Source organism: Parus major, chromosome 3 (assembly GCF_001522545.3).
Source record: "Parus major isolate Abel chromosome 3, Parus_major1.1, whole genome shotgun sequence".
NCBI classification, from domain to species: Eukaryota; Metazoa; Chordata; class Aves; order Passeriformes; family Paridae; genus Parus; species Parus major.
In genome coordinates this window covers 5,038,043-5,057,500 of record NC_031770.1, presented here as the reverse complement: position 1 = coordinate 5,057,500, position 19,458 = coordinate 5,038,043, and the positions used below count along the sequence as shown (strand labels likewise).

Genomic DNA, 19,458 nt, shown 5'->3' with positions numbered 1-19,458 from the left:
TCCAGTGTAGCCTCAGGTCATGGTGGTCCTTGATGCCACCTGCATCCCACAGCATCTTCCCAGAATGTGTGTCCCAGGGACAGGATGCCTGGAGCCTGCTACCCTCATGGGGCTGAGCACAAAGCATCTGCAGAGACACCCCCAGGAAGGAGTTTCTGTGCAGGTAGGAGATGTGAATTTGGAAGATTACCCAGACTGCAGCTGATTGCATTCCCAAAGGTATAGGTAGGTGAGGAAATGAAGGATTCAAGAAACTGTGCCTTTACCATCCTGTTTCTTTCCCTCTCTGAGGCTGAGTTGTAGCTAATTGAAATGGGCCTCCATAACAGCGCTAGAAAGTTTTAACAGCAAATAAGAGGCATTGACTATCAACTGAGAATTGGCTTTTAACTCTATTGCAAGATACCACTTTACTGTATATTTGTTAAGACTTAACATGCTTTGCTTTCATACAGCTTAATTTACAGAGAGAAGCTGAGTTGCAGTCACTTTTAATTAAGAATATTTAATGTTGCTAAACTAGTTCAGCATAAACATTTAATTTAGACAAATTTTTAATGTGTGCACTTGTACCAGCACCTTTAGTGTTTAAAGGGTATTTGTCACTGAGGATTCCATAAACTCACTGAGAACTGTAGGTTTAAAATGCACTTGCAGTTCATGAAGATAGGAACCAAAGGTTCTGAGATCTCAGTATTGTTTAGAACTTTTCTCTTTTCCACAACAGCTGATAGTTCAATTAATGGATGCATTGACGTGTAGCAGAAGAGGATTCACATTTGTGCCCTGAGTCACAGTATTAAGTCAGGCTGAGGCATTTGGCCAGACTTAGTTCATGCTGTGGTTTCAGGTCAGACAGCAGCTCTGTAACTCTGCTCTTACGTGCTCCTACATTTCCTTTCCATTTAATTCCTTCAGTATTGACTGTCTTTGTGGTGTGAGGCAGAAGTGTTCCTCCTAGTTGGTGCTCCTTCGTGACTGAAGAGTAGCACAGATCAGAGAGACAGATTTTGACAGCGCTCTTTCTTGGTTTTGAGACAGAACTGGTGTTTGTTTGCTTTAGGCTTCACCCAGAGCTGAGGCAGAAGAAGGGAAAGACTTTGAGTTCTGTAGGTTTTGCAGCTTTCCCGGTTCGTGGTGTTTGCTTGTTTCTCAGCCTGCAAAGCAGATCTGATGGTGCCTAGTGTATCCCTTTGGGTAAAACCAATAAATGATAAATACCCCCACTGCTCCATCTCTATCAAAGGCAGCAGCAGCAGTGATGATGATAAGGCAGTGCCCTGGGCTCCCAAATATCCTGGGGGATGTCATCCCCCTGCCTCTGTGCTGGTTGGGATGAAAGGCTCATAGTGCTTTGGCACGCGGGTGGTGGCAGCTTGTCAAGGAAATATCAGCCTTTGAATCCAAACCTGAGCTGTCTGTACAAATTCATTCATTTCAAAAACAACCAGAGACAATAATGGGATTCCCCTTCTCAGTGTGGCTGACCCAGATACCAGCAGAGGATTGTGTATTTCAGGTGCATGCACAAGTATAGCAGAAAACTTCATGAAAAATAGAACAGCAGTGATCTTGATAGGTTTGAGGGGTAGAGACGAGGAGGGGGTGAAAAAAGGCTGATTTTTCATTGAAAACATCCCTGCATGAAAAATGAACAGTCTGTGTCTGGCTGTACTTAAAGTAAGCTTAGTCTTCAAAGTCTGACATCCTGATGCCAGGCCTCTTGGTCCTTTTGCTTCAGTACTTTGTAGTTATTCCATGTGTACCTGGAGCTCGATCTAGATGTGTATAAGAGACAGCTGACATCCTGATGCCGGGCCTCTTGGTCCTTTTGCTTCAGTACTTTGTAGTTATTCCATGTGTACCTGGAGCTCGTGGGTTGCTGTTTGTTCTCAGCACACAATATGCTTGGCTTATCTTTGCCTTTATGCTGGACAGAAGCTCCAGTTTGTTATCACACTTTGATTTTTGGAAAGCTTCAGAAGCAATAACTAAGGAAATGCATCTCCACTCCATTCAAAATACCAGAAAAACAGACACCAGTACCTTTATTCTGGGGATTTTTGCCAAAAGAGCTCATCATTGGCTTTGTAAAGATGCTCCATTAACATTCTTGAATGCTTGCTGCTGTCAGTGGAACAGGGAGGCACTGAAGACTTGTTAAAATCCCTTCCCATGTTTCCTAGTGCAGGGAACAGCTGAGCATCCTCACTTCTGTCAAGTTACTGGAGGGAAAAATGCCATTTGTTCCTGAAAAAAATACCATATAAAATACCATTCTGGGGTTACTCTTTAGTTGTCTGTTCTGCTTTGTGCATCAGGCTTCCATTGCTATTTTTGTTGGTGCTTTGGGTAGTTTCATCCATCCACACCTTCAGCAAGATCAAGGTTCCCAACTTGAGAGTGACACAGTGCTGAGTTTGTCCTTGAGAAAGGAGGGAAGCAGCTGTCAGTGTTTGGGTGGCTAAATTTGTAGAGACTTCAAGAAAACTGAATCCCACCTGCTGGGGCCTCCAGACGACCTTCTCCCTTCTGCAGTAAATCCAGCCATAAATCACGTGAAGAAATTTCACTTTTCCTGTCTTTTCTGCCCCATTTTCTTCCCTTGAAACACAGGTGTAAGGGGATGAGGGCTCTCACTGCCCTGTGGTGTCTGCTGTGCTCTGAGAGAAGCATTAGCATAGAGGGGTGGTGCAGAGGGGTCAGTGTTCAGTAAAGGCAGAGCGAGATCCTCAGTTTGACATCGATGCTGTATTGCCAGAAAAATGGCAGGAGCCTCTTCAGTGCCCTGGGGGCTGGGCTGCCTTCAGGGTAGAGGAAACATTGTCCTTTCCATCCCTTCACCAAAGTGCCCCTGGCTGCCCCACGTGTGAGCTGAGGTGTGCATTCATTTGAGATGTACGTGGACTGTGCCATTAACCCGTGGCAGTTCATTTACCTGGCATCCTGCAACACGTGGGTTTTGCAGAGCAGAGAATTTCTGTAGGGGACAGACCACAGGCTTACCAGCTTCTCTCCCAGTCTTTCTTTCGCATATCTCAGTAGTCTAACTTGTATTTTTTATCTTAAAATTTTAGCTTTTCTTACTTTTGTTTCAATCCTTGACTCCAATCCTGGTGAGTCAGTTTTAATTTTTAAAATTTTTCAAAGTTTCTGCTGATGCATTTCAGCCTCTTGTCTACAAAGATTTAAAAAAAACAGAAAATGAGTTATTGGTTGTGACCCTTCCAATAGCTCTGACATGAAAATCAAAGCTTTTGTTCATGAGGACAGATGAAAAAAAAAAGAAAGTATATCTCTTCCCCATTCTGTTTAGCTTCTTGAAATTTTCCCAACAATGAGATTCAAACCTCTTTTAAGGTGACATTTTCTTCCTGCATTTACATGCATCCTTGCTTAGATGGAGAATACTGTGCACAGTGATGCTGAGTGCACAAAGACCTCAAAGAGGAGATGAATGAGGATCCTTTTCTGGGCTTGAACAGTCAGAAGTATCCAGATCTCATCAGAAAACCCCCATCCCTCTCCTCCCCATGTGGAATTGCACAGAGGAAATGCCTGACCAGGAAAAGGGGGATATAGAAATAAAGAGCTGTTCAGAGGCATGGGAGCAGATGGACAAAGCAGTGTTGTCCTGACCTCTCTTCCTCACCCTCCCAAATTTTTACTTCTCCTTGACAGTTCCTGGCAGGACAGGACCTGGAAGGCTGCTGACATCTCGTGGGCCTTCCTTGTAAGCACAACGTGAAAAGTCACACTTGGTTCTTAATTCCACGTTTTGCAGTGGTGTGTTCAGTCTGGTGCTTGCTCAGCTGGGAGAGGGTGGAGGGACTGTCTCCAAAAAGGGCAGGGGCCAGCAGCTTGCAGCACAGCACATCCTGGGTGGAAGGAAAATGTTTTGCTGCCAAGTGTGGTTGAGCAGCAGGACAGCAGCCAGGGGGGACTGTGGGATCTCAGCCTTTGCAAAGGAGAGGGCAAAATTTGATGGATAATGCCCTTTAGCCTGATCAGATTTCAATGTTAGCCCTGCTCTGGAGGCAGGAGTCCCTTCCAGCCAGAGCTCTTCTGTGATTATCTTCATCTGCAAGTGATTATTGTCAGATTTACAACTGTCCTGTAAGACAGCCACACTTCCAATTTATTTTGATCACTGAACAGGAATGCATTTGCTGCTAGGTGCTCCTGGAAGAAAATACTGCCACACATTTAAGCTTTTCTTTCAAAGGGATCGTGCTTCACCCTTGAGTGCCATTTGTTTCACTGTGTCTGTAAGTGACAATGCTACCTTAGTTATCTCTGTTCCCCTCATACAGATATAATACAAATATGCCATCTAGTGCCCACGTCTAACTTGGTGTGAGAAGAGCAATTTTGTGTAATCTTGCAGGAATTTAATCACTGTACAAATAGAAATGAGCCACAGTATGAATCAGTGCAAGAAGTACACAGCTCAGAAGCTTTTTAGAATTTTATAGGTTAATATGTTCTGATATGTTCTGCATTGTACAGAGGAAACTTTTGGGTTTATATCGGATTGTCTGATTTCAGAAAATTATAGGTTTTATGTAAGTCCTTTAGAACAACACTTTTGCTGCCTGTGACAATAGAGTCAGTGTTTAAAAGTCGTCTGGACAATGCTCTCAATAACAGGCTTTAAACTGATCAGCCCTGAATTGGTCAGATGGTTTGATTGAGTGATTATTGTAGCTCCATTCTATTCCATTCCATTCCATTCTAAAGGAAGCACCTCTCCCTGTGATGCTTTAACTGATAAATTCTCAGTTCTTCTTTATAGCTTTCAGTTTCTGGCTGCTTCTTTATAGTTTTGAGTTTCTGGCTTTCTGAACAGTAGAGTTCCTGATCAGCAGCTCTTTTATTTTCACACAGTTGTCTTCCATGCTGTTGAAACATTTCATCCAGCCTGATTTTGACATTGTTTTTCTAGAGCCTCATTTGAAGAATCCAAAACAGCATCATTATCATTTCAGAGTGACTCAAAACACAGGATATTCCTCAGTTTTTCAATTCAAGTAATGTGCCAGAAAATGAATTATTCACATACCTTTTTTGACCAAGATATTGGTCCTTCATGATAAACCCCCAGGTTCAGTCAGGTACATTTGGAGTCTGTCTGCAGCTGGACTCTGGATACCAACACCAGGGTTTACAAGCAGGACCTGGCCATCCTAGAGAAACACTGAGGTTGCCAGTAAAAAAAAATCTCTCCTAGAACACAGAGTAAATACTGTAAGTGTCCAAAAAAGTTCTTCACATTCCATCCTGTTACTGACCTTTAAATGTGCTCAAATGAAGCCCGCAGGAAGGAGGTTTTCGCTGTAGCTGACAGTGCTGCAGGACTCCAGTCTGGACTGTGAAGACAAGTTCAGCATTGCACTAAAGCCTTTAGTACATCATTCTGCCCCTCTGCCTTGCAGGGGTGACATGTGGTGCCTGCAGCTCATGTCCCTCATTTGAAAGGTCCCAAAACATCCCAAAAGAGCTTGTGCTGCCAATACTCTCCTGCTGCAGGCAGTGGAGGCAGGCTCACACCTACACCTGCAGTCCCTCTGAGCTCACTGAGTGCTTCCCTGAGGGAGTGATGGAGTTTGCTGTCAGCAGTGAGGGGATCTAGGGAAGTTCTTCAGAGATCCTTTATCATCTTAGCAAGCTCTGCCCATAAAACAGTTGGCATTGATTTGAATTGGTCACTTCCATGACAGAGGAGTTACTTTACCCAGGCCTGCAGCAATCGTAGACAGATCAATATAGATTACAGACTTCTGTGGGTAAAAGGTGTCTCCAATATGATTAGTAAAAGGATGTTCTCAAATGTATCAGCACTGAGATTTTATGTAGTATTAGTGTTGGAGGTATCTTGCAAGGGTGAGCTTTAGTCCTGTTATTGAGGGCTTACAGGGATGAGCAGAACTTTGCAGGACACTAAAGATTAAAAGTAAACTTGCAGTTCACAGTCTACAGCTGCTGAAGCAGACCAGCCTCCTTTAGAGCACAAAACCCACTAGGTCTACACATTAAAGGGCCAAACTCTCGTGCCAGCATTTCAGAAATTGAATCTGGTCTCCTCTGGGAATACCAGACTGGGAATACTCTCCAGGTACCACTTCATAACCTGAAACAAGCCAGGAATTAGATCCTGACCAAGGACACTCATAATCAGGTTCTTTTTTTAACATGGAAGTTGGTCCCTGAAGACAAATCTACAGGACACTGTTCCAGTAACTCCTCTGGCCGGCTTGCCTGTCCTGAAAAATGAGCCACACTCCCAGCTTGCTGCCTGGAGGTGGAGGGCTCCATCACTACTCCATGTGGCTGTTGTTGTTTGTTCAGCCAGCTTTTTACTCCAAAGCCTTCCCTGTACTGGCCATACTCTTCCTGGGGCCATGGGCAGAGCTTGCGCCTGGGAAGGACCAGGCAGCAGGTGGAGGTGATGCTTTGGGTGCATCCTAAAGCATCCAAAATTTTGGATGCTTCTGGAACCTGTTCCATGACCATGGCCCCCCAGAGCAAAGCATGGAAAATAAACAGGAGTAAGCAGTAAATGCTTTCCCCAGTAGATGTTTGGAAAGGCTGGGTGTGTTTTAATCAGTCACACAGTCCAGCAGGCTCCCGCTTGGCTCAGCTGAGAAAGCCAAACTGGAGTAACATATACTGGGAGAAGCCTTGTTTCCATGGATTGGCTGAGCCTCCAGTGTTGCTGCTGAAGTCCCTCAGATCAAAAGCTGAGTTAGAAAATTCTCTGCTGGTTTGGTCGGTGGTCTGCCGTGGGAAACACTAGGTGGCAGCAGGGAATCTCTGAAGTTCGTATCCATGCCTGTCAAAGGCAGACCCTGACAGCTGAAGTAACGAGGAATCTGCTTGGGCATTCTGATGGCTTTTGCTCAAGGCAGATGCTTTAGCCCACGTAGTAACAGGGCTGTGGAGGCGATTTCTTCATCAAATTGGTCCTGCAGAATCTGCAGTCCACGTCAGCATTGGGCAGCGCTTGCTCCTTCCATTTCATTCATCTGTGCAATGACAGGAGTTGTTCAGTCGCTGCACATTCTGCACATCTCAGTGACAGACGTGTCCCTAGGTCTGCTAATGAACCTGGTGTGAGCCCTTGTAGTCCAGAACAGAAACCAGACAGGGTACAGTCCCATTAAACTGTGCTCCATGTAACAGAAATCTTTAACATCCCTTCCAATGCAAACCGTTCTGAGATTCTATAATTATAAACAAGCAGCCACATTTATTCAATCCCAGCAGAGCTTAGTTTAATAGAGTCATGGGATCAGAGGGGAAAAAATGTTGCCAAGCAGCTCAGTTACCTGTGGAGCCAAAGCTCCAGGTATAAATGTGCTTTTTTCCATCTCCTGCTCTGACATGATTAGATCTGGGCTTTGGTGGCTCTCTAGGAATTTGAAAGTGCTTTGCTGGGCTTTCTTTCCTGTCTTCCCCTTCAAGCAGGATCCAATTACACCAGACAAGCTCTATGTATTACCAGGGAACAGCACTGACTTGCCTGAAGAGACTTTTAAATGCCTTCTCTGTTGTCTGTGGGATGAACTGTGTGGGCCAGAAAAAAAAGGGCATTTCAGATACAGATCTCTGGAGAGAGAAAAGTGAATGAAAGAGAAGTATTTAGGGTGAACATTTCTGCTCTTTAATTGCTGAGATCCAACAGGCATTAGTAGTTAGCTGTCAGGATCACACAGTTAAAAGGATAGCATAAAATTGTGAATTTTACTGAATTTTACAGTTTTGTAGTCTGAACAGAACAGTAATTGGTATCTGTGTCCTAGTTTGCAGTTAATGATTCTCACTGAGCACAGTGCAAGATCCTTATTGCCGAGGCTTATGCTTCCCTGTGAAGCAGCACTTTCCAGGAGCATGGGACATACAGGTGTAGAAATCTGTTTTAAAAACAGCAGTTTTAATGAACCACCTTGGGAAAACACTCCAGAGCACAGAGGTGAGGTCTGACTGCCATCCCACACCCCAGGCTGGGGGAAGCAGCCCCATTTCTCCCTTTTCAGCAGCATCTGTAGTGCCCTTCTCCTTCTCCCTCACTTGCTGTGCTGTGTGGCAGGGCTGGAGGAGGGAGGGAGCTGCTCTGTGTCAGGCAGATTCATTTATTAAGCGTGTCAGGACCAATCTGCTGCCGAGGACAGAGTGCACTTGGTGGCGGCGCAGCCCAGCAAATCGAATCAAATCGAGATTAGCCTAGAAATGTTTGAGCAGTTTCTTGTACACGAGACATTGTCCTGCTGAGCTGGGCTTCACCTCTGCTGCAGAGCATCCTCTGAAATCTCCTGCCTCACTTTGTTCCCATCAAGAAGATGTTTGATTTGCACTTCTCTTTTACAGCAGGGAATAATTAAAACATCAGCTGAGGAAGCTCCTCGTGTCTTTTGTCTCACCTTCCTTGTAAATTTGACTTAAGCATTGGAGTTCCTCACAGGAGCACTTTTTGCTTCATGTCCATGTTTGCAGATGAAAACCACTCAGTGGGAGTCAGTCCTGCTTCCTTAGAACATTCCTATGGCTGCATTTCCCATTTGACAGTGTCCTTGAAAAGGAAAAGTAATATATTTCCTTGGAAGAAAGAATGCTGCAATTTACAATGCAGATGACATTATTTTGTGTTTTTATTTTGCCAATACAAATTCCTGGATTACCTGAAATTAAGGAGTGATCTTTCAGGAGAGGATGAAGAAGTAAGTAGTCAGAGACATCAGTCAGACTAAAAGGTACCCCTTGCATGTGTGTGGCCAGGATTGCACAATTTTAGTGTGTTAGGAGGAATTTTGAAACTTCCTGACTGTTTTAAGGCCATGGGACTAAGGCATTTTTTTGACACATTTTTTGGCTACAGGATGATTTCTCCTGCTGTACTTTGATAGTGCCTTTCCTGCCAACATGGGCAGTGCTTTGCACACATCACCCTGCCCTTGCTCTGGGTGTAAATCCCAAATCCACAGGGCTGAGATTGCAGGGACTCTCCCAACCATGAGCAGGGCTCGTGGGCAATGAGCCCCATCAATCTGCAGTGCTGGGGACTGAGGCACTCAGCACTCACCAACATCTTCCACTCTCTGCCTCTGCCTGATGATTTATGGAGTGGGAAAGTAATTCACAACCCTCTGCCACGGCTTGCAGAGCACCAGGAGCTCCTTGAGCTGGCCCCACAAACTCAGAAATGTTAACTTTGTCTTCAATCACCTGCTGTATATAAAGCATCCTTTGCTGTGGCTGATCACAGCCAAAAGTAATACAGTTCAAATTGTTTCTTCTAAATTAACAGACTGTCAAAATCTTCATTTTAATTAAAAGGAGGAGATGACCCTGACCACAATGGAGTGACCCAAGAGCCTCTGCCCTCCTGAGCAAGTGCCCCAGTGTCAGAGCTGTCAGATGGAGGCAATTACTTCCTGAGCATAAAATTTTATCACACTGGAATTGACTTAAATATTTCAGAAAGCTCAGTCAAACTGCAGCCAGAAAAATCTTTCACTAAGGAAAAAAAAAAAATCATTAATTGGGTTAATGCTCCATCAGCCTTGCATTTGTTAATGCGCATGTTTAGGGCACAAGGGGAACCTCATCCAGGGAAATTTTATCCAAGCTACAAAGATGGTTTATGCTGCAGTGCGACTTTGTGAATTACAGGCTGTCCCTCTCCTCAGCTTTTTTAGCTGGGGCTGCTGGAGGAGAGCAGACTGCATTCCCTGTGTGCAGTGCCCTGTGCCACAGTGGTCATCATGGTAAATGTAGGGGTGAGTGGGACTGGGAGGGTGGGGGACTGACTTTCACACCACCCACCCAACAGCAGGGTAGCATGGGGTCCTGGACCCCATGAAAATCCCACTGCAGCCCTTTTGTGGCCCTTACAATGAAATCTATGATCATGGCATGTGGCTTGGTTGTAAAAAGGCTTCTTTGAAATGCCTGTCAGCCCTGGGAGGACTGACAGTGTTGTGCCCCACTGGTTCCCAGCACCAATCACATGTAGATGTAGAGTACTGACTGTCCCTAAAAACAGTGGCAGTGGGTGTCTCAGTGCCAGCACCGTGTGGGACACCCACAGCTCCTCTGGAGTGTGGCAGTGGCTTCTCAAAGTTGAAGCATTTGGGAAGCTGGTGGGGAAGTGTTGTTTAATTCTTGCAGTTTCTCATGCCTTTGTTGAGAAAAGTGGGGCTTTGTTTTCCTCACACTACCCAGACATAAAAACCTGGAAAAAACAACAGTCTAGACTGCAGATAGTAGAGGTAAGGATGACTGGCTGATTAAGGTTGATGATGATTGTGATGTGGCTGCAGAGACCTCTGCATGCATTTGGGATAGCCCCAGACCCTTGTAGGCTCCTCTTGCTGTCTCACCTTCCTGCAGTTTCTCTGGGGAGTGCTTGCACCAAGTTCACATGGGCAGCAGAGTCAGTTTGTACCTGGTTTAAGATGCATTTTCACACTGCATTTTCCTGTGAAAGTGGTGATGCCAGAACTGAAAGAGGTCACCAGCCCTTGCTTCATCTCCTGTCACCTGCATCGTGGCTGAGGATGAGGAGCTGCAGTGCAGAAGGCATTGTTCCTGTGTCTTTCCCTAAGCACATCAGTAGTCCAGGCACAAACCAGCTCCCAAGCCCAGATCTCAGAGGTACCAGAGAGGCACTGGAGCTTCAGTGTTTTTTATTAACTGCCCTTGGTTCTGTTATTTCTCTTTGGAAAAAGCCTTGTTTAAGTCACACACGGCCCTGCCTGCAGCAAACTTCGGTCCTGGACCTGTGACATGTCTGCTTCTGTCTTGGAGTTACAAAATTAAAAGTGGAGTTGTGTTTCTTGGAGGGAGGAACTTCTGTCATCTTCCCCAAATGTCCCCAGATTTGCTTTGTGTTTTTTAGCTTGCTCTGGAGTCAGCCCAGTTGGAAAGCTCTGGGGTGCTTCTTCTGCAGGACATCCCCCATAATTTCCATAGCATCCTGTGTGCTGCAGAAACCACACCAGCAGTTCCTGGAGCACAGCTATACCTCTGTAAATATTACTGAATTTGTTTTCAAATTCCTTGGAGGAAATAAAACCCAATTCCACTAACACTGAGGCACTGGCAACTGACATGGCTTTGAAGGGGGGAGAACAAGGTAACTGGTGTTTATCACCCTTCGCAAGTCACTGATCTTTCTATTTCCCTGCCAGAAAATATTGATTCGACAAAACAGGAAAATTTTACATTAATGAACAAATTTTTTTTCAGAATTTTGACAAAACATTGCAATCTTTGGTGTGGCTTGATACAGTTTTTTAGTTTAGTGGGTCCACTCTGCACTGTTATGCTGAAACCATTGTCACCAGCCTTATGAGAGTGCATCAGTACTGAGAGGGCAGTTAAAATTCCTGTGGCTAATGTTTTTGAGGTATTTAATTTTGCTTTGCCTTTTTATCTCTGGATAAAAGAAAAATTTGAAAGATCCTAAGTCCTATGAAATAGGAATTATTTGGTTTGAGATTTCTGCACTCCTCTCCCTGAAGTGCTGTTTAACCCATCAGTAGTACAGAGACTTTCTCGTTCAAATTAAAACTTTTAAGTCACATTTCACACATTTGTCTTATGTCTGAGAGATTCCTGTGTGTGTATATGACATATAAAATTGCACAGATCAGATATGTTTCAAGTAGGCCCAGAATAATTATTTTAAACTTTTAATATTCTCTAATAGCATTTCAAATTACATATAACAGGCATTTTTGTGTATTTAAAAAAAAAAATAAGGAAAAGTTACTAGAATGTAGATATTTTGGTGGTATTTTAAGACTAAATGTTGTGTTAAAGTTGCTATATTTTAAGATGTCAAAAGAATTACCAGTGAATGTGATTATAATGAAACGTTGTTCTTGTTGTTATGGAAACCAACTTTTAAAACTGCTGTGCAGGGTGAGAAATCACACGGTGCTGGTTTTGGTGAGCCTTTTTTTTTCCATAGTTTTCCATTATTTTGCTTTTGAAGAATTTTGAGCAGCTGGCACTAGTGTTGTTTAGCATATTAGGCTGCTCTCAAGCTGTACCTTTGTTTTGATCCAGTGATTTGGAGTCAGCTCTGGTGACTTGCACATCCCAGATGTGGCACATCCTGCAGCACCCATGGGCTCATGTCTGGGGGCTTCAGCCCTCCCAAAGGCTGATTTGGCTGAGTTTTGCTGCGGGGGTTTGCATTTCTGTATAATTTCTCCTTTGCAGGGGAAAGGTCCCATCTAAGAGCTGTCCCAAACAGAGATTTATGGATCTAGAAAGGGATTAGAGCAATTCATGAGATGGGATCATGGCTCAGACACTTCATGGCAAGGGGCAGGTGACACTGTCTCATGCTCCTGGTTTGGGCAGGTGACTCTGTGGTGTAAAGTGCATGTTTGGTCCAGGGAGACCCAAAATCCTGGCCCAGCTGAGTCACCCAACACCACTGCAATCTGCAGAATGCCTTCCCCAAGGAGGGAACTGTGGGATACCAAAACAATTACTTTTTCCAAATACTGTTTTTGTGGGGAGAATGAGAATTTATAGCACTGGGAAGGAATTCATAATAGAAATGATATAAACTCCAAGGCTTCTAGGTGTAAACCAGGCTCTAAATTACAGGCTTCAGGAAGGGATGTTCTGACATACTTTCCTGTCTGTTGTGTATTCCTTGTGACTAACTCTGAGTAATAGCTGTTTTGTAGACAGGCTGTAGATCAAAACTGGAGCAGATCCCACAGGACACTACTGGAGGGTGCAGAGTGATAAATTCCTCTTATCCCATCCAGCATCATTTCTCACAATGTATCTGATGAGTTCATGTCAAAAAGACTTCTTTCCAGGCTAATCCATATGTGGCACAAGCATCCTAAAGTTCCCATTTAAGGGAAAGAGGGGATGGAGGTATAGAAATTTTTATCATTTCTTCTCATGAAGATCCCCCGTTCAGGTGTAATTAAGAATTCACTGGAATGTGGAAGGATTGGGAGGATAACTCTGATGCTGTCATTTGGAAGAGCAACTCAGAGGTTTGAATTTGTCCTCATGTGAATATTCCATGGAGAAAAACCTTAATCATTTGGAAAAGCGACACAGAGGTTTGAATTTGTCCTCATGTGAATATTCCATGGAGAAAATCCTTAAGTGCCCAGTGGAACCACTTAACTGAGAGCAGCAGTCCCAGCTCCCAGCTGAGTTCCCTGGGCCTTCAGCTGCCATCCCTTTTCCTCCCTGGCAGCAGGTTTTCCCCCTGAGCCCAGTCCTGGTGTCAGCCCTCAGGGTGGCACCTCAGCCTTAAAGTGTAGCCATGAGGAAAAGGATCCACCTCATGTTGGCCCTGGGCTGCTGCAAAAAGCAGAGTTTGCTTCATGCTTTCTCCTCTTTCCAGGAGTTTCAAGAGACTCCATCTATTTCAGGCTCACAGAATCACAGAATTGGTCTGGTTGGAAAGGATCACAGTGGGTGATCTGGTCCCACCTCCCTGCTCCAGCAGGGTTATCCCAGAGCACATGGCACAGGATTTCAACCAGACTGTTCTTGAGTTTCTCCAGTGAGGGAGAGCCCACAACCTCTCTGGGCAGTGTGTTCCATTGTGTGGTCACCTGCACAGTAAATTCTTCCTCCTCTAAGTACTTTTTCTTCTGGTAAGATGCAGACCCCTGATGTCTTTGGCTGCAGCTATAAAACTCTGTTACTTACAGGGAAAGCCGGGGTTTTCCTTCTGAAGTGATGGCAAGGATAAGTTTTTCTCTCCAAGTGCCATTCATATTTATTTTCACTGGGAGTAAAATGAGGTGTCACGAACACAGTTTCAAATATTTTGAATGTCTTGCAACACAATAAAATTACCAACACATCCATCACTTAGAATTAGATTATTCTGTGCTTTATGCACCTTTTCTTAAGAAAAAAAAAATTGATTTTCAGCTGTGCATAGGCTGTACTTTTAGTTCATGTATAGTGTAGATGAGGGGAGAAGCTAGCTAGAGGCAAAATCAGAGTTTAGATTGGCTGTTTATAAGGGCGACCTTTCTTTAAAATTCCTTTCTTTCTCACTCTGCACATCACAGACATTTAAAATCCTCATTGACTCCTGAAAATACAGCTCCAGGAGGACAAAGGATGATATATTCTTAACGAGTGGGTAAAGTATAGTAGTTCTAAAGACAATAAATGCAAGGTCACATTAGGGCAAAACAGTTAATTACCCACTTCATTATTGTCAAGGTTAATACAGAATTTGAGCACAGAAGCTGTTTTTCATCTCCTCCTGGAAACAAGGCAAGACAGCCTCTCTCGCAGACAGATCCATTATAGCTTATCACCGCAGGACAGGCCGCTGCAGAAGCACCATGAAGGATGTCTACTGTCACCAGGCTCCGGAGCAGGCGCCCAGCCTGGCCAGAGAGCGCTGGGAATGAAATGGGAGCTGCAGCTCCAGCTTTAATTCACGGAGACCGCGCCCCATTGATTTAATGTACGGGGGGAACGGCAGCGTAAAATTCCCCGGCGCTCCTTCATCTGCGGGAACATTGATCCCTCCTAAATTGCACAGTGCGCCGGGAAACGTCCTTGAATAAACGCGGCGCATCGAGCATCGCCCAGCCGGCTTTGCCTGGGGAGCCCCGCGGGAGCTGTGCCCACGGAAGGGCTCCAGCCCCCTTTTCCATGCGTGACAAGGTGTTGTACAGGTTTCCATTACATGAGCTCGGTAGACAGAACAAAGGCCTTGGAAATCCTAGCCCATCGAGCTTGGCAATGAATATTTTGCTTTTATCTGCTTTGCCTGCAGCAGCTCTGAAAATTCCTTAAGTTTAAAAATGAAAAACCAGTAAGTGGTTAAAAAATATTCATAAAACAATCTTTGTAAATATATCTAAAATACAGAGAGACAGAATTCCCTCCTCCTTCTCATATTTTTTTTATAAACCCTTTATAGTTAGAAAAACTAGTCTAGTTCCTATGACACTAATTACCATTATATCTCTTTCCATGATAGCCCTTTTCTGTTACATTTTCTTTCAAGGTTTTTGTTTTGCTTTTTAAGTTATAGTTTAAATGTCCCATCATTTTTGATTCCTGCCATTGTGTGTATATCCCATGAGGTTTTCCCTCTGCTCACTGATAACAGTGCCCAGAGTCCACAATCCCAAACCAAGACCCCACATCATCAGTCCAGCTTTTCCCCTGAAGTCATTCCTCGGAGCCTGGGTGCTCCTTGTGGGCCTGGCACTGACATTAGGTTTTCAGGTTTGGGAATTTGGGCCATGACCGTGGCAGCTCCCAATCTCAGGCTTCTTTCTGCAAATCCTGTGCTTCCCAGGAAAGCCCACAGCACACACTTTCTTTCTAGTAAATCACTAAAGGACAAGTTTACATGATACAACATATGTTTTATTCTTTATAACATCTAACTTGATTTATTTTTTTTAATTTTGATGCTCTGCTCATTCTTACAGAGCAATTACTTTTATTATTCCTTTACACCAATACCTTCTTTGGGATATTAATTTGTTTTTTCAGCCTAGTAAGTGGTTCTGCCCACCAGGGAGTCACACAATGTACTTCAGAATTGTGTGTAAACATCTTAAGTTCTATTCAGATAGCAAAACACTTGACAATGTAGGGTATTTCACAGGGTCTTGGTGAAACACTTCCTAAATTTTCTTCTCCATGGACACTACAGTTCTTTTGATAAGAATGGTGCCAGCTATTTCCTTGGAAAAGATCAAGCTGGTGTAAGGCTGTCTGATTTAGTCTGAGGGCATCTCGCCAAATCTGTCCTTATATATAAAGGAAATACAAAATTTTAAAACAAGCCAAAACAAATAGAAATGCTGTTGTTAGCAATAAATAAGTATCATAATTGATAGTAATTGTTTTTCATAGTAACAAAGCACTGACTATTCCATAGATGGTGTGCCTCTGGAATAAGTAAGTTTCATCCTCCCTTTGTGCTGGCCATTTTCATTTTCTCATGGAAAATAATCTGAAGGCAATAGAATTGCAGCCATCACACTTGCAAGTCACTGTTTGCCAGTGATCATCCTTAAAATGCTGGGAAAAAGAAAAGGGGTTTAGTTCTTAATCCCCTTAACTTCATCAGTCAGGATGAGACATCACTGAGGTCCTAGTGTTATCCAAGACAGCTTCATCAGGCTGGGGCTTCGGTGGCAAATGCTTTTTTTATTTTTGAAAGTCAGAATTTCTTACAAGGTCATTTTACTATTAGTACTATTTTTAAATCCTCATAATCGAAAAGGTTACTCCCACGCATGCACCTGTCTGCGGAAAATCCCCGAACTGCAGGGATTTGTCACCAGTGAATTCCCCAACATATAAACACTCAGCTGCATTCTTCTAAATCTTCCTTCTGAAGGTGTCTGAAAATCCTGCTTCCAGCCAGCGTGTGCCTGCTTCCAGACAGCTCCTTTTCCCTGTAATGGGAAGAGACCACTCTGCTCCAGGGGCTCCCTGTGGCTACGACGCTTTTCTGTGCAGCCCCAACACGGCTGCTGCAGGAAACCTCTCCTTTGTGAGGGCCAGTCCCATGGAGAGTGTTAAATTGGCATTTTCCTCCTCAGCAGGCATTTGCACAGGGGAGCAGGGTGCCAGTTGGGTATTTCAATCTTGTTTTCAATTATAAGCATTTCATTGTTGAATGTTGCTGGTTTATTATGTGATAATTAAATATGAATGATCGTGCAGTCATCCTGCCAAACAGGCTGTAGCAGAATGAAACCAATTCCTCTCATCCTGCTGAATGGCTTTGGAGGTGAAAGGAGTGATCTATTTGCTGTCCCTTATTTTTGCTGTCCTATTGTTTCAGTACCACTGGCTTCAAAATAGCAAACTAGGCAAGTAATTATGGACATAAATCAGAGGAGGGAGCAGAGTGAGGTCAGGACTGCTTTGCTTTTCGCCTGCCTTTTCCCAGCTGCCTTTTTCTGGGAGACAAAGAAGTACATTCCTATTAATTTTGTGATCTTACTAGTGATTAAATGCTTTTTTTTGACAAAGTTTGAACCCCTGAGTGCTTTCAAACAAGGCTTGAGCAGCCTCACTGTGCTTAGAACAAAGGAACAAGTGCAGAGCAAGTGACCAGGCTGGGTCTGATATGCTGTGGTTGGTGTCCAGGATTCCACTTTCAGCATCTGACGTGCCTGTTCCCAATACACCACGGTCAGTGTGCAACACAGGCTGCAGCCCAGAGAGGGAAATCTCCTTGAGGTGACCACAGTGACTCTGTTGAAAAGCTCAGTGAGTTAAGTAAGATGCAGCCAGAGATATTTAGCCAAAGTAAATCAGCAAAACAAATGTGTTTTCAGTAGAGCCTGGCTGATTTATGGCCCTGGCCACCAATCTGTACAAGTTATTCTTGTTGGGTGTTTGTAAACGTGAAGTGGTGCTCAATGGGAGTTCCCAGGTGAAAAATGGATGCAGCCACATGTTACAGCCTTCAGGTGGTACTGGCTGAAAAAATAAAATCTTTCTTGAAGGAGAACTGTAGCCAAGCACTGCTCGCCTCCCATTCTGCCAGGAGCACCAGTATTTTGGACATAAAGGAGTAGGGATGGGTAGGGGGATCTATGGAAGGCTTTGCAATAGTGGGACACAAACGTGGCCAGCACTTGGCATCCCTGATGTTGGTTTCCCAGAGCCATGGTTGTGCACCGTGGTTTGCTGATGCTGTATGTTACAAGGAGATGGACTTAAGTATTTTTCCCTCTTTCCCAAGTGTCTTTTGTGCTAAGTTAACTAAGAGGCAATCCTCAGTGGGATTCTGCTACTCGGGAACATACTGTTTTGTAAAAAAAGAAAAAAACAAAAAAATTCAGTGCCTGCTTAACTATATGCTACTTTTCATTCCAGTAATTTGTTAAAATAACACATAGAAGTGACCACTGAATGATTTTCATTTAGCTTATCCATGCCCTGCAAATCAGATTCAGCCTGCCAGTGTGGCTTGATGTAAACAACTGAATAACAACAAATAAAAAAATAAGTGGTGGGCTTAAATATCTCTATTGTCAGCTGCTGAACACTCACCTCTGAAACTGGGCTTTTGGAGAGTGTCTTGGGATTGCATGCCAAATCCCAGCTTGTGGTCTACACAGAATTTAAACATTTCTTCACATCCCACTGTAATTTTTATTGAGGGTTTTTGTTTTCAGCAATGAGATATGTGACTGAAGACCATGAGACATTGCTACAGGTATTCCTGGGTGAATCACAGACTTTTTTCCTTTTTGGTGTTTTTTTTGGTGAAATACCAAACGAAAACCGGTATTTAATCAAAGCCATTTTTTTTGTTCCCAGACTATTGTTCGAGGAAACAAGCCTCGAAAGGATACTTCAATCAACGGCCTGCTGGAGGAGTTTGACAATATCTCGGTGACACGCTCCAATTCCCTGCGGAAGGAAAGTCCTCCCACCCACCACCAAGGAAATGCAAACCATGTGCCGAGGCACCAGGAGGAAAATGGCTACATCACATATTCCCAGTACTCCAGTGAGTCAGACACTACAACAGACTACGTCGTGGAGAAGTACCGAGACAAGACTCTGTACGGGGAGGAGCTGGACAGGTACTACAAGGGCAGCTACGCCGCCAAGCAGAATGGGCACATGATGAAGGTGACATCCCGGGACATCTATTACTCAGAAGTGACACCCCTGCAGTCAGACCTCTCCAGGTTCCTCCCAGATTACCACGCACACCTGGAGACCAAGCCCAAACCGCTGGAATATGGCGGCCTAAAGCTGGAGTATCAGCGGATCCCCAGCGGATCCTCCCTGGACTACGGAGATTCCTTTCCTTACGCCCCGTCCCGAGCGTCGGTGCAGAGCGAGTGCCCCAGGGAGAGGCTGGAGTACGGTGACGGTGACTGGGGACACGGCCTGAGCAAGGATGACTACGATAAGAGGCCAAAGTCATCCTACGTGGACCCTGCGAGCCCTCAGCCAGCCATGAGGCAGAGATCCAGGTCAGGCTCCGGCCTGCAGGAGCCGGCCATGCCCTACGGAGCAAGCGCCTTCAAAGCACACCAGCAAGGACATTCCTACAGCTCCTACACCTACCCCCGCCTGTCTGAAACCGCAGCAGGCGTTCCCAAGGTAACCTGACCTGCCTGGGGACGGTGCTGCCAGGGCAGGGATCAGCCTCTCCACAAGGGGAGTGCCAAAAGTCAAAGTTAAGGGCAAGGAGCCGTGCTTGGGCACACGATGCTAAGCGTGGCTGGTAACGTCCCCGAGAGTTGTGTGGCTGCTCCTTGGCGGGTGTGGAAACCTGCCCACTTCACTTAGGTGTATGAAAATGGATGTGAGGGACCAGTGGCTTTAAGATACTTATTAAAAGGTAGGTTTGGAGATGCCCATCTTCTGGGGATTTTATTTGAAATTCCCAATAAACCCAAGTTCTTTGGCAGTTTTTGTACATTTGGGAGTCTGTATGCC

The 19,458-nt window shown here is 44.5% G+C and overlaps 1 protein-coding gene across 3 annotated transcripts in view; it reads left to right on the top strand.

Moving 5' to 3' along the window:
• Window positions 1-19,458, top strand: part of PAK5 (p21 (RAC1) activated kinase 5) — an 86,017-nt gene that overhangs the window by 50,285 nt on the left and 16,274 nt on the right. For all 3 annotated transcript variants that reach the window (XM_015620539.3, XM_015620541.3, XM_015620537.3), the window contains one exon: window positions 18,322-19,119. In XM_015620539.3, the coding sequence (XP_015476025.1) occupies window positions 18,322-19,119 (798 nt within the window). The remainder of the gene's footprint in view (window positions 1-18,321; window positions 19,120-19,458) is intronic.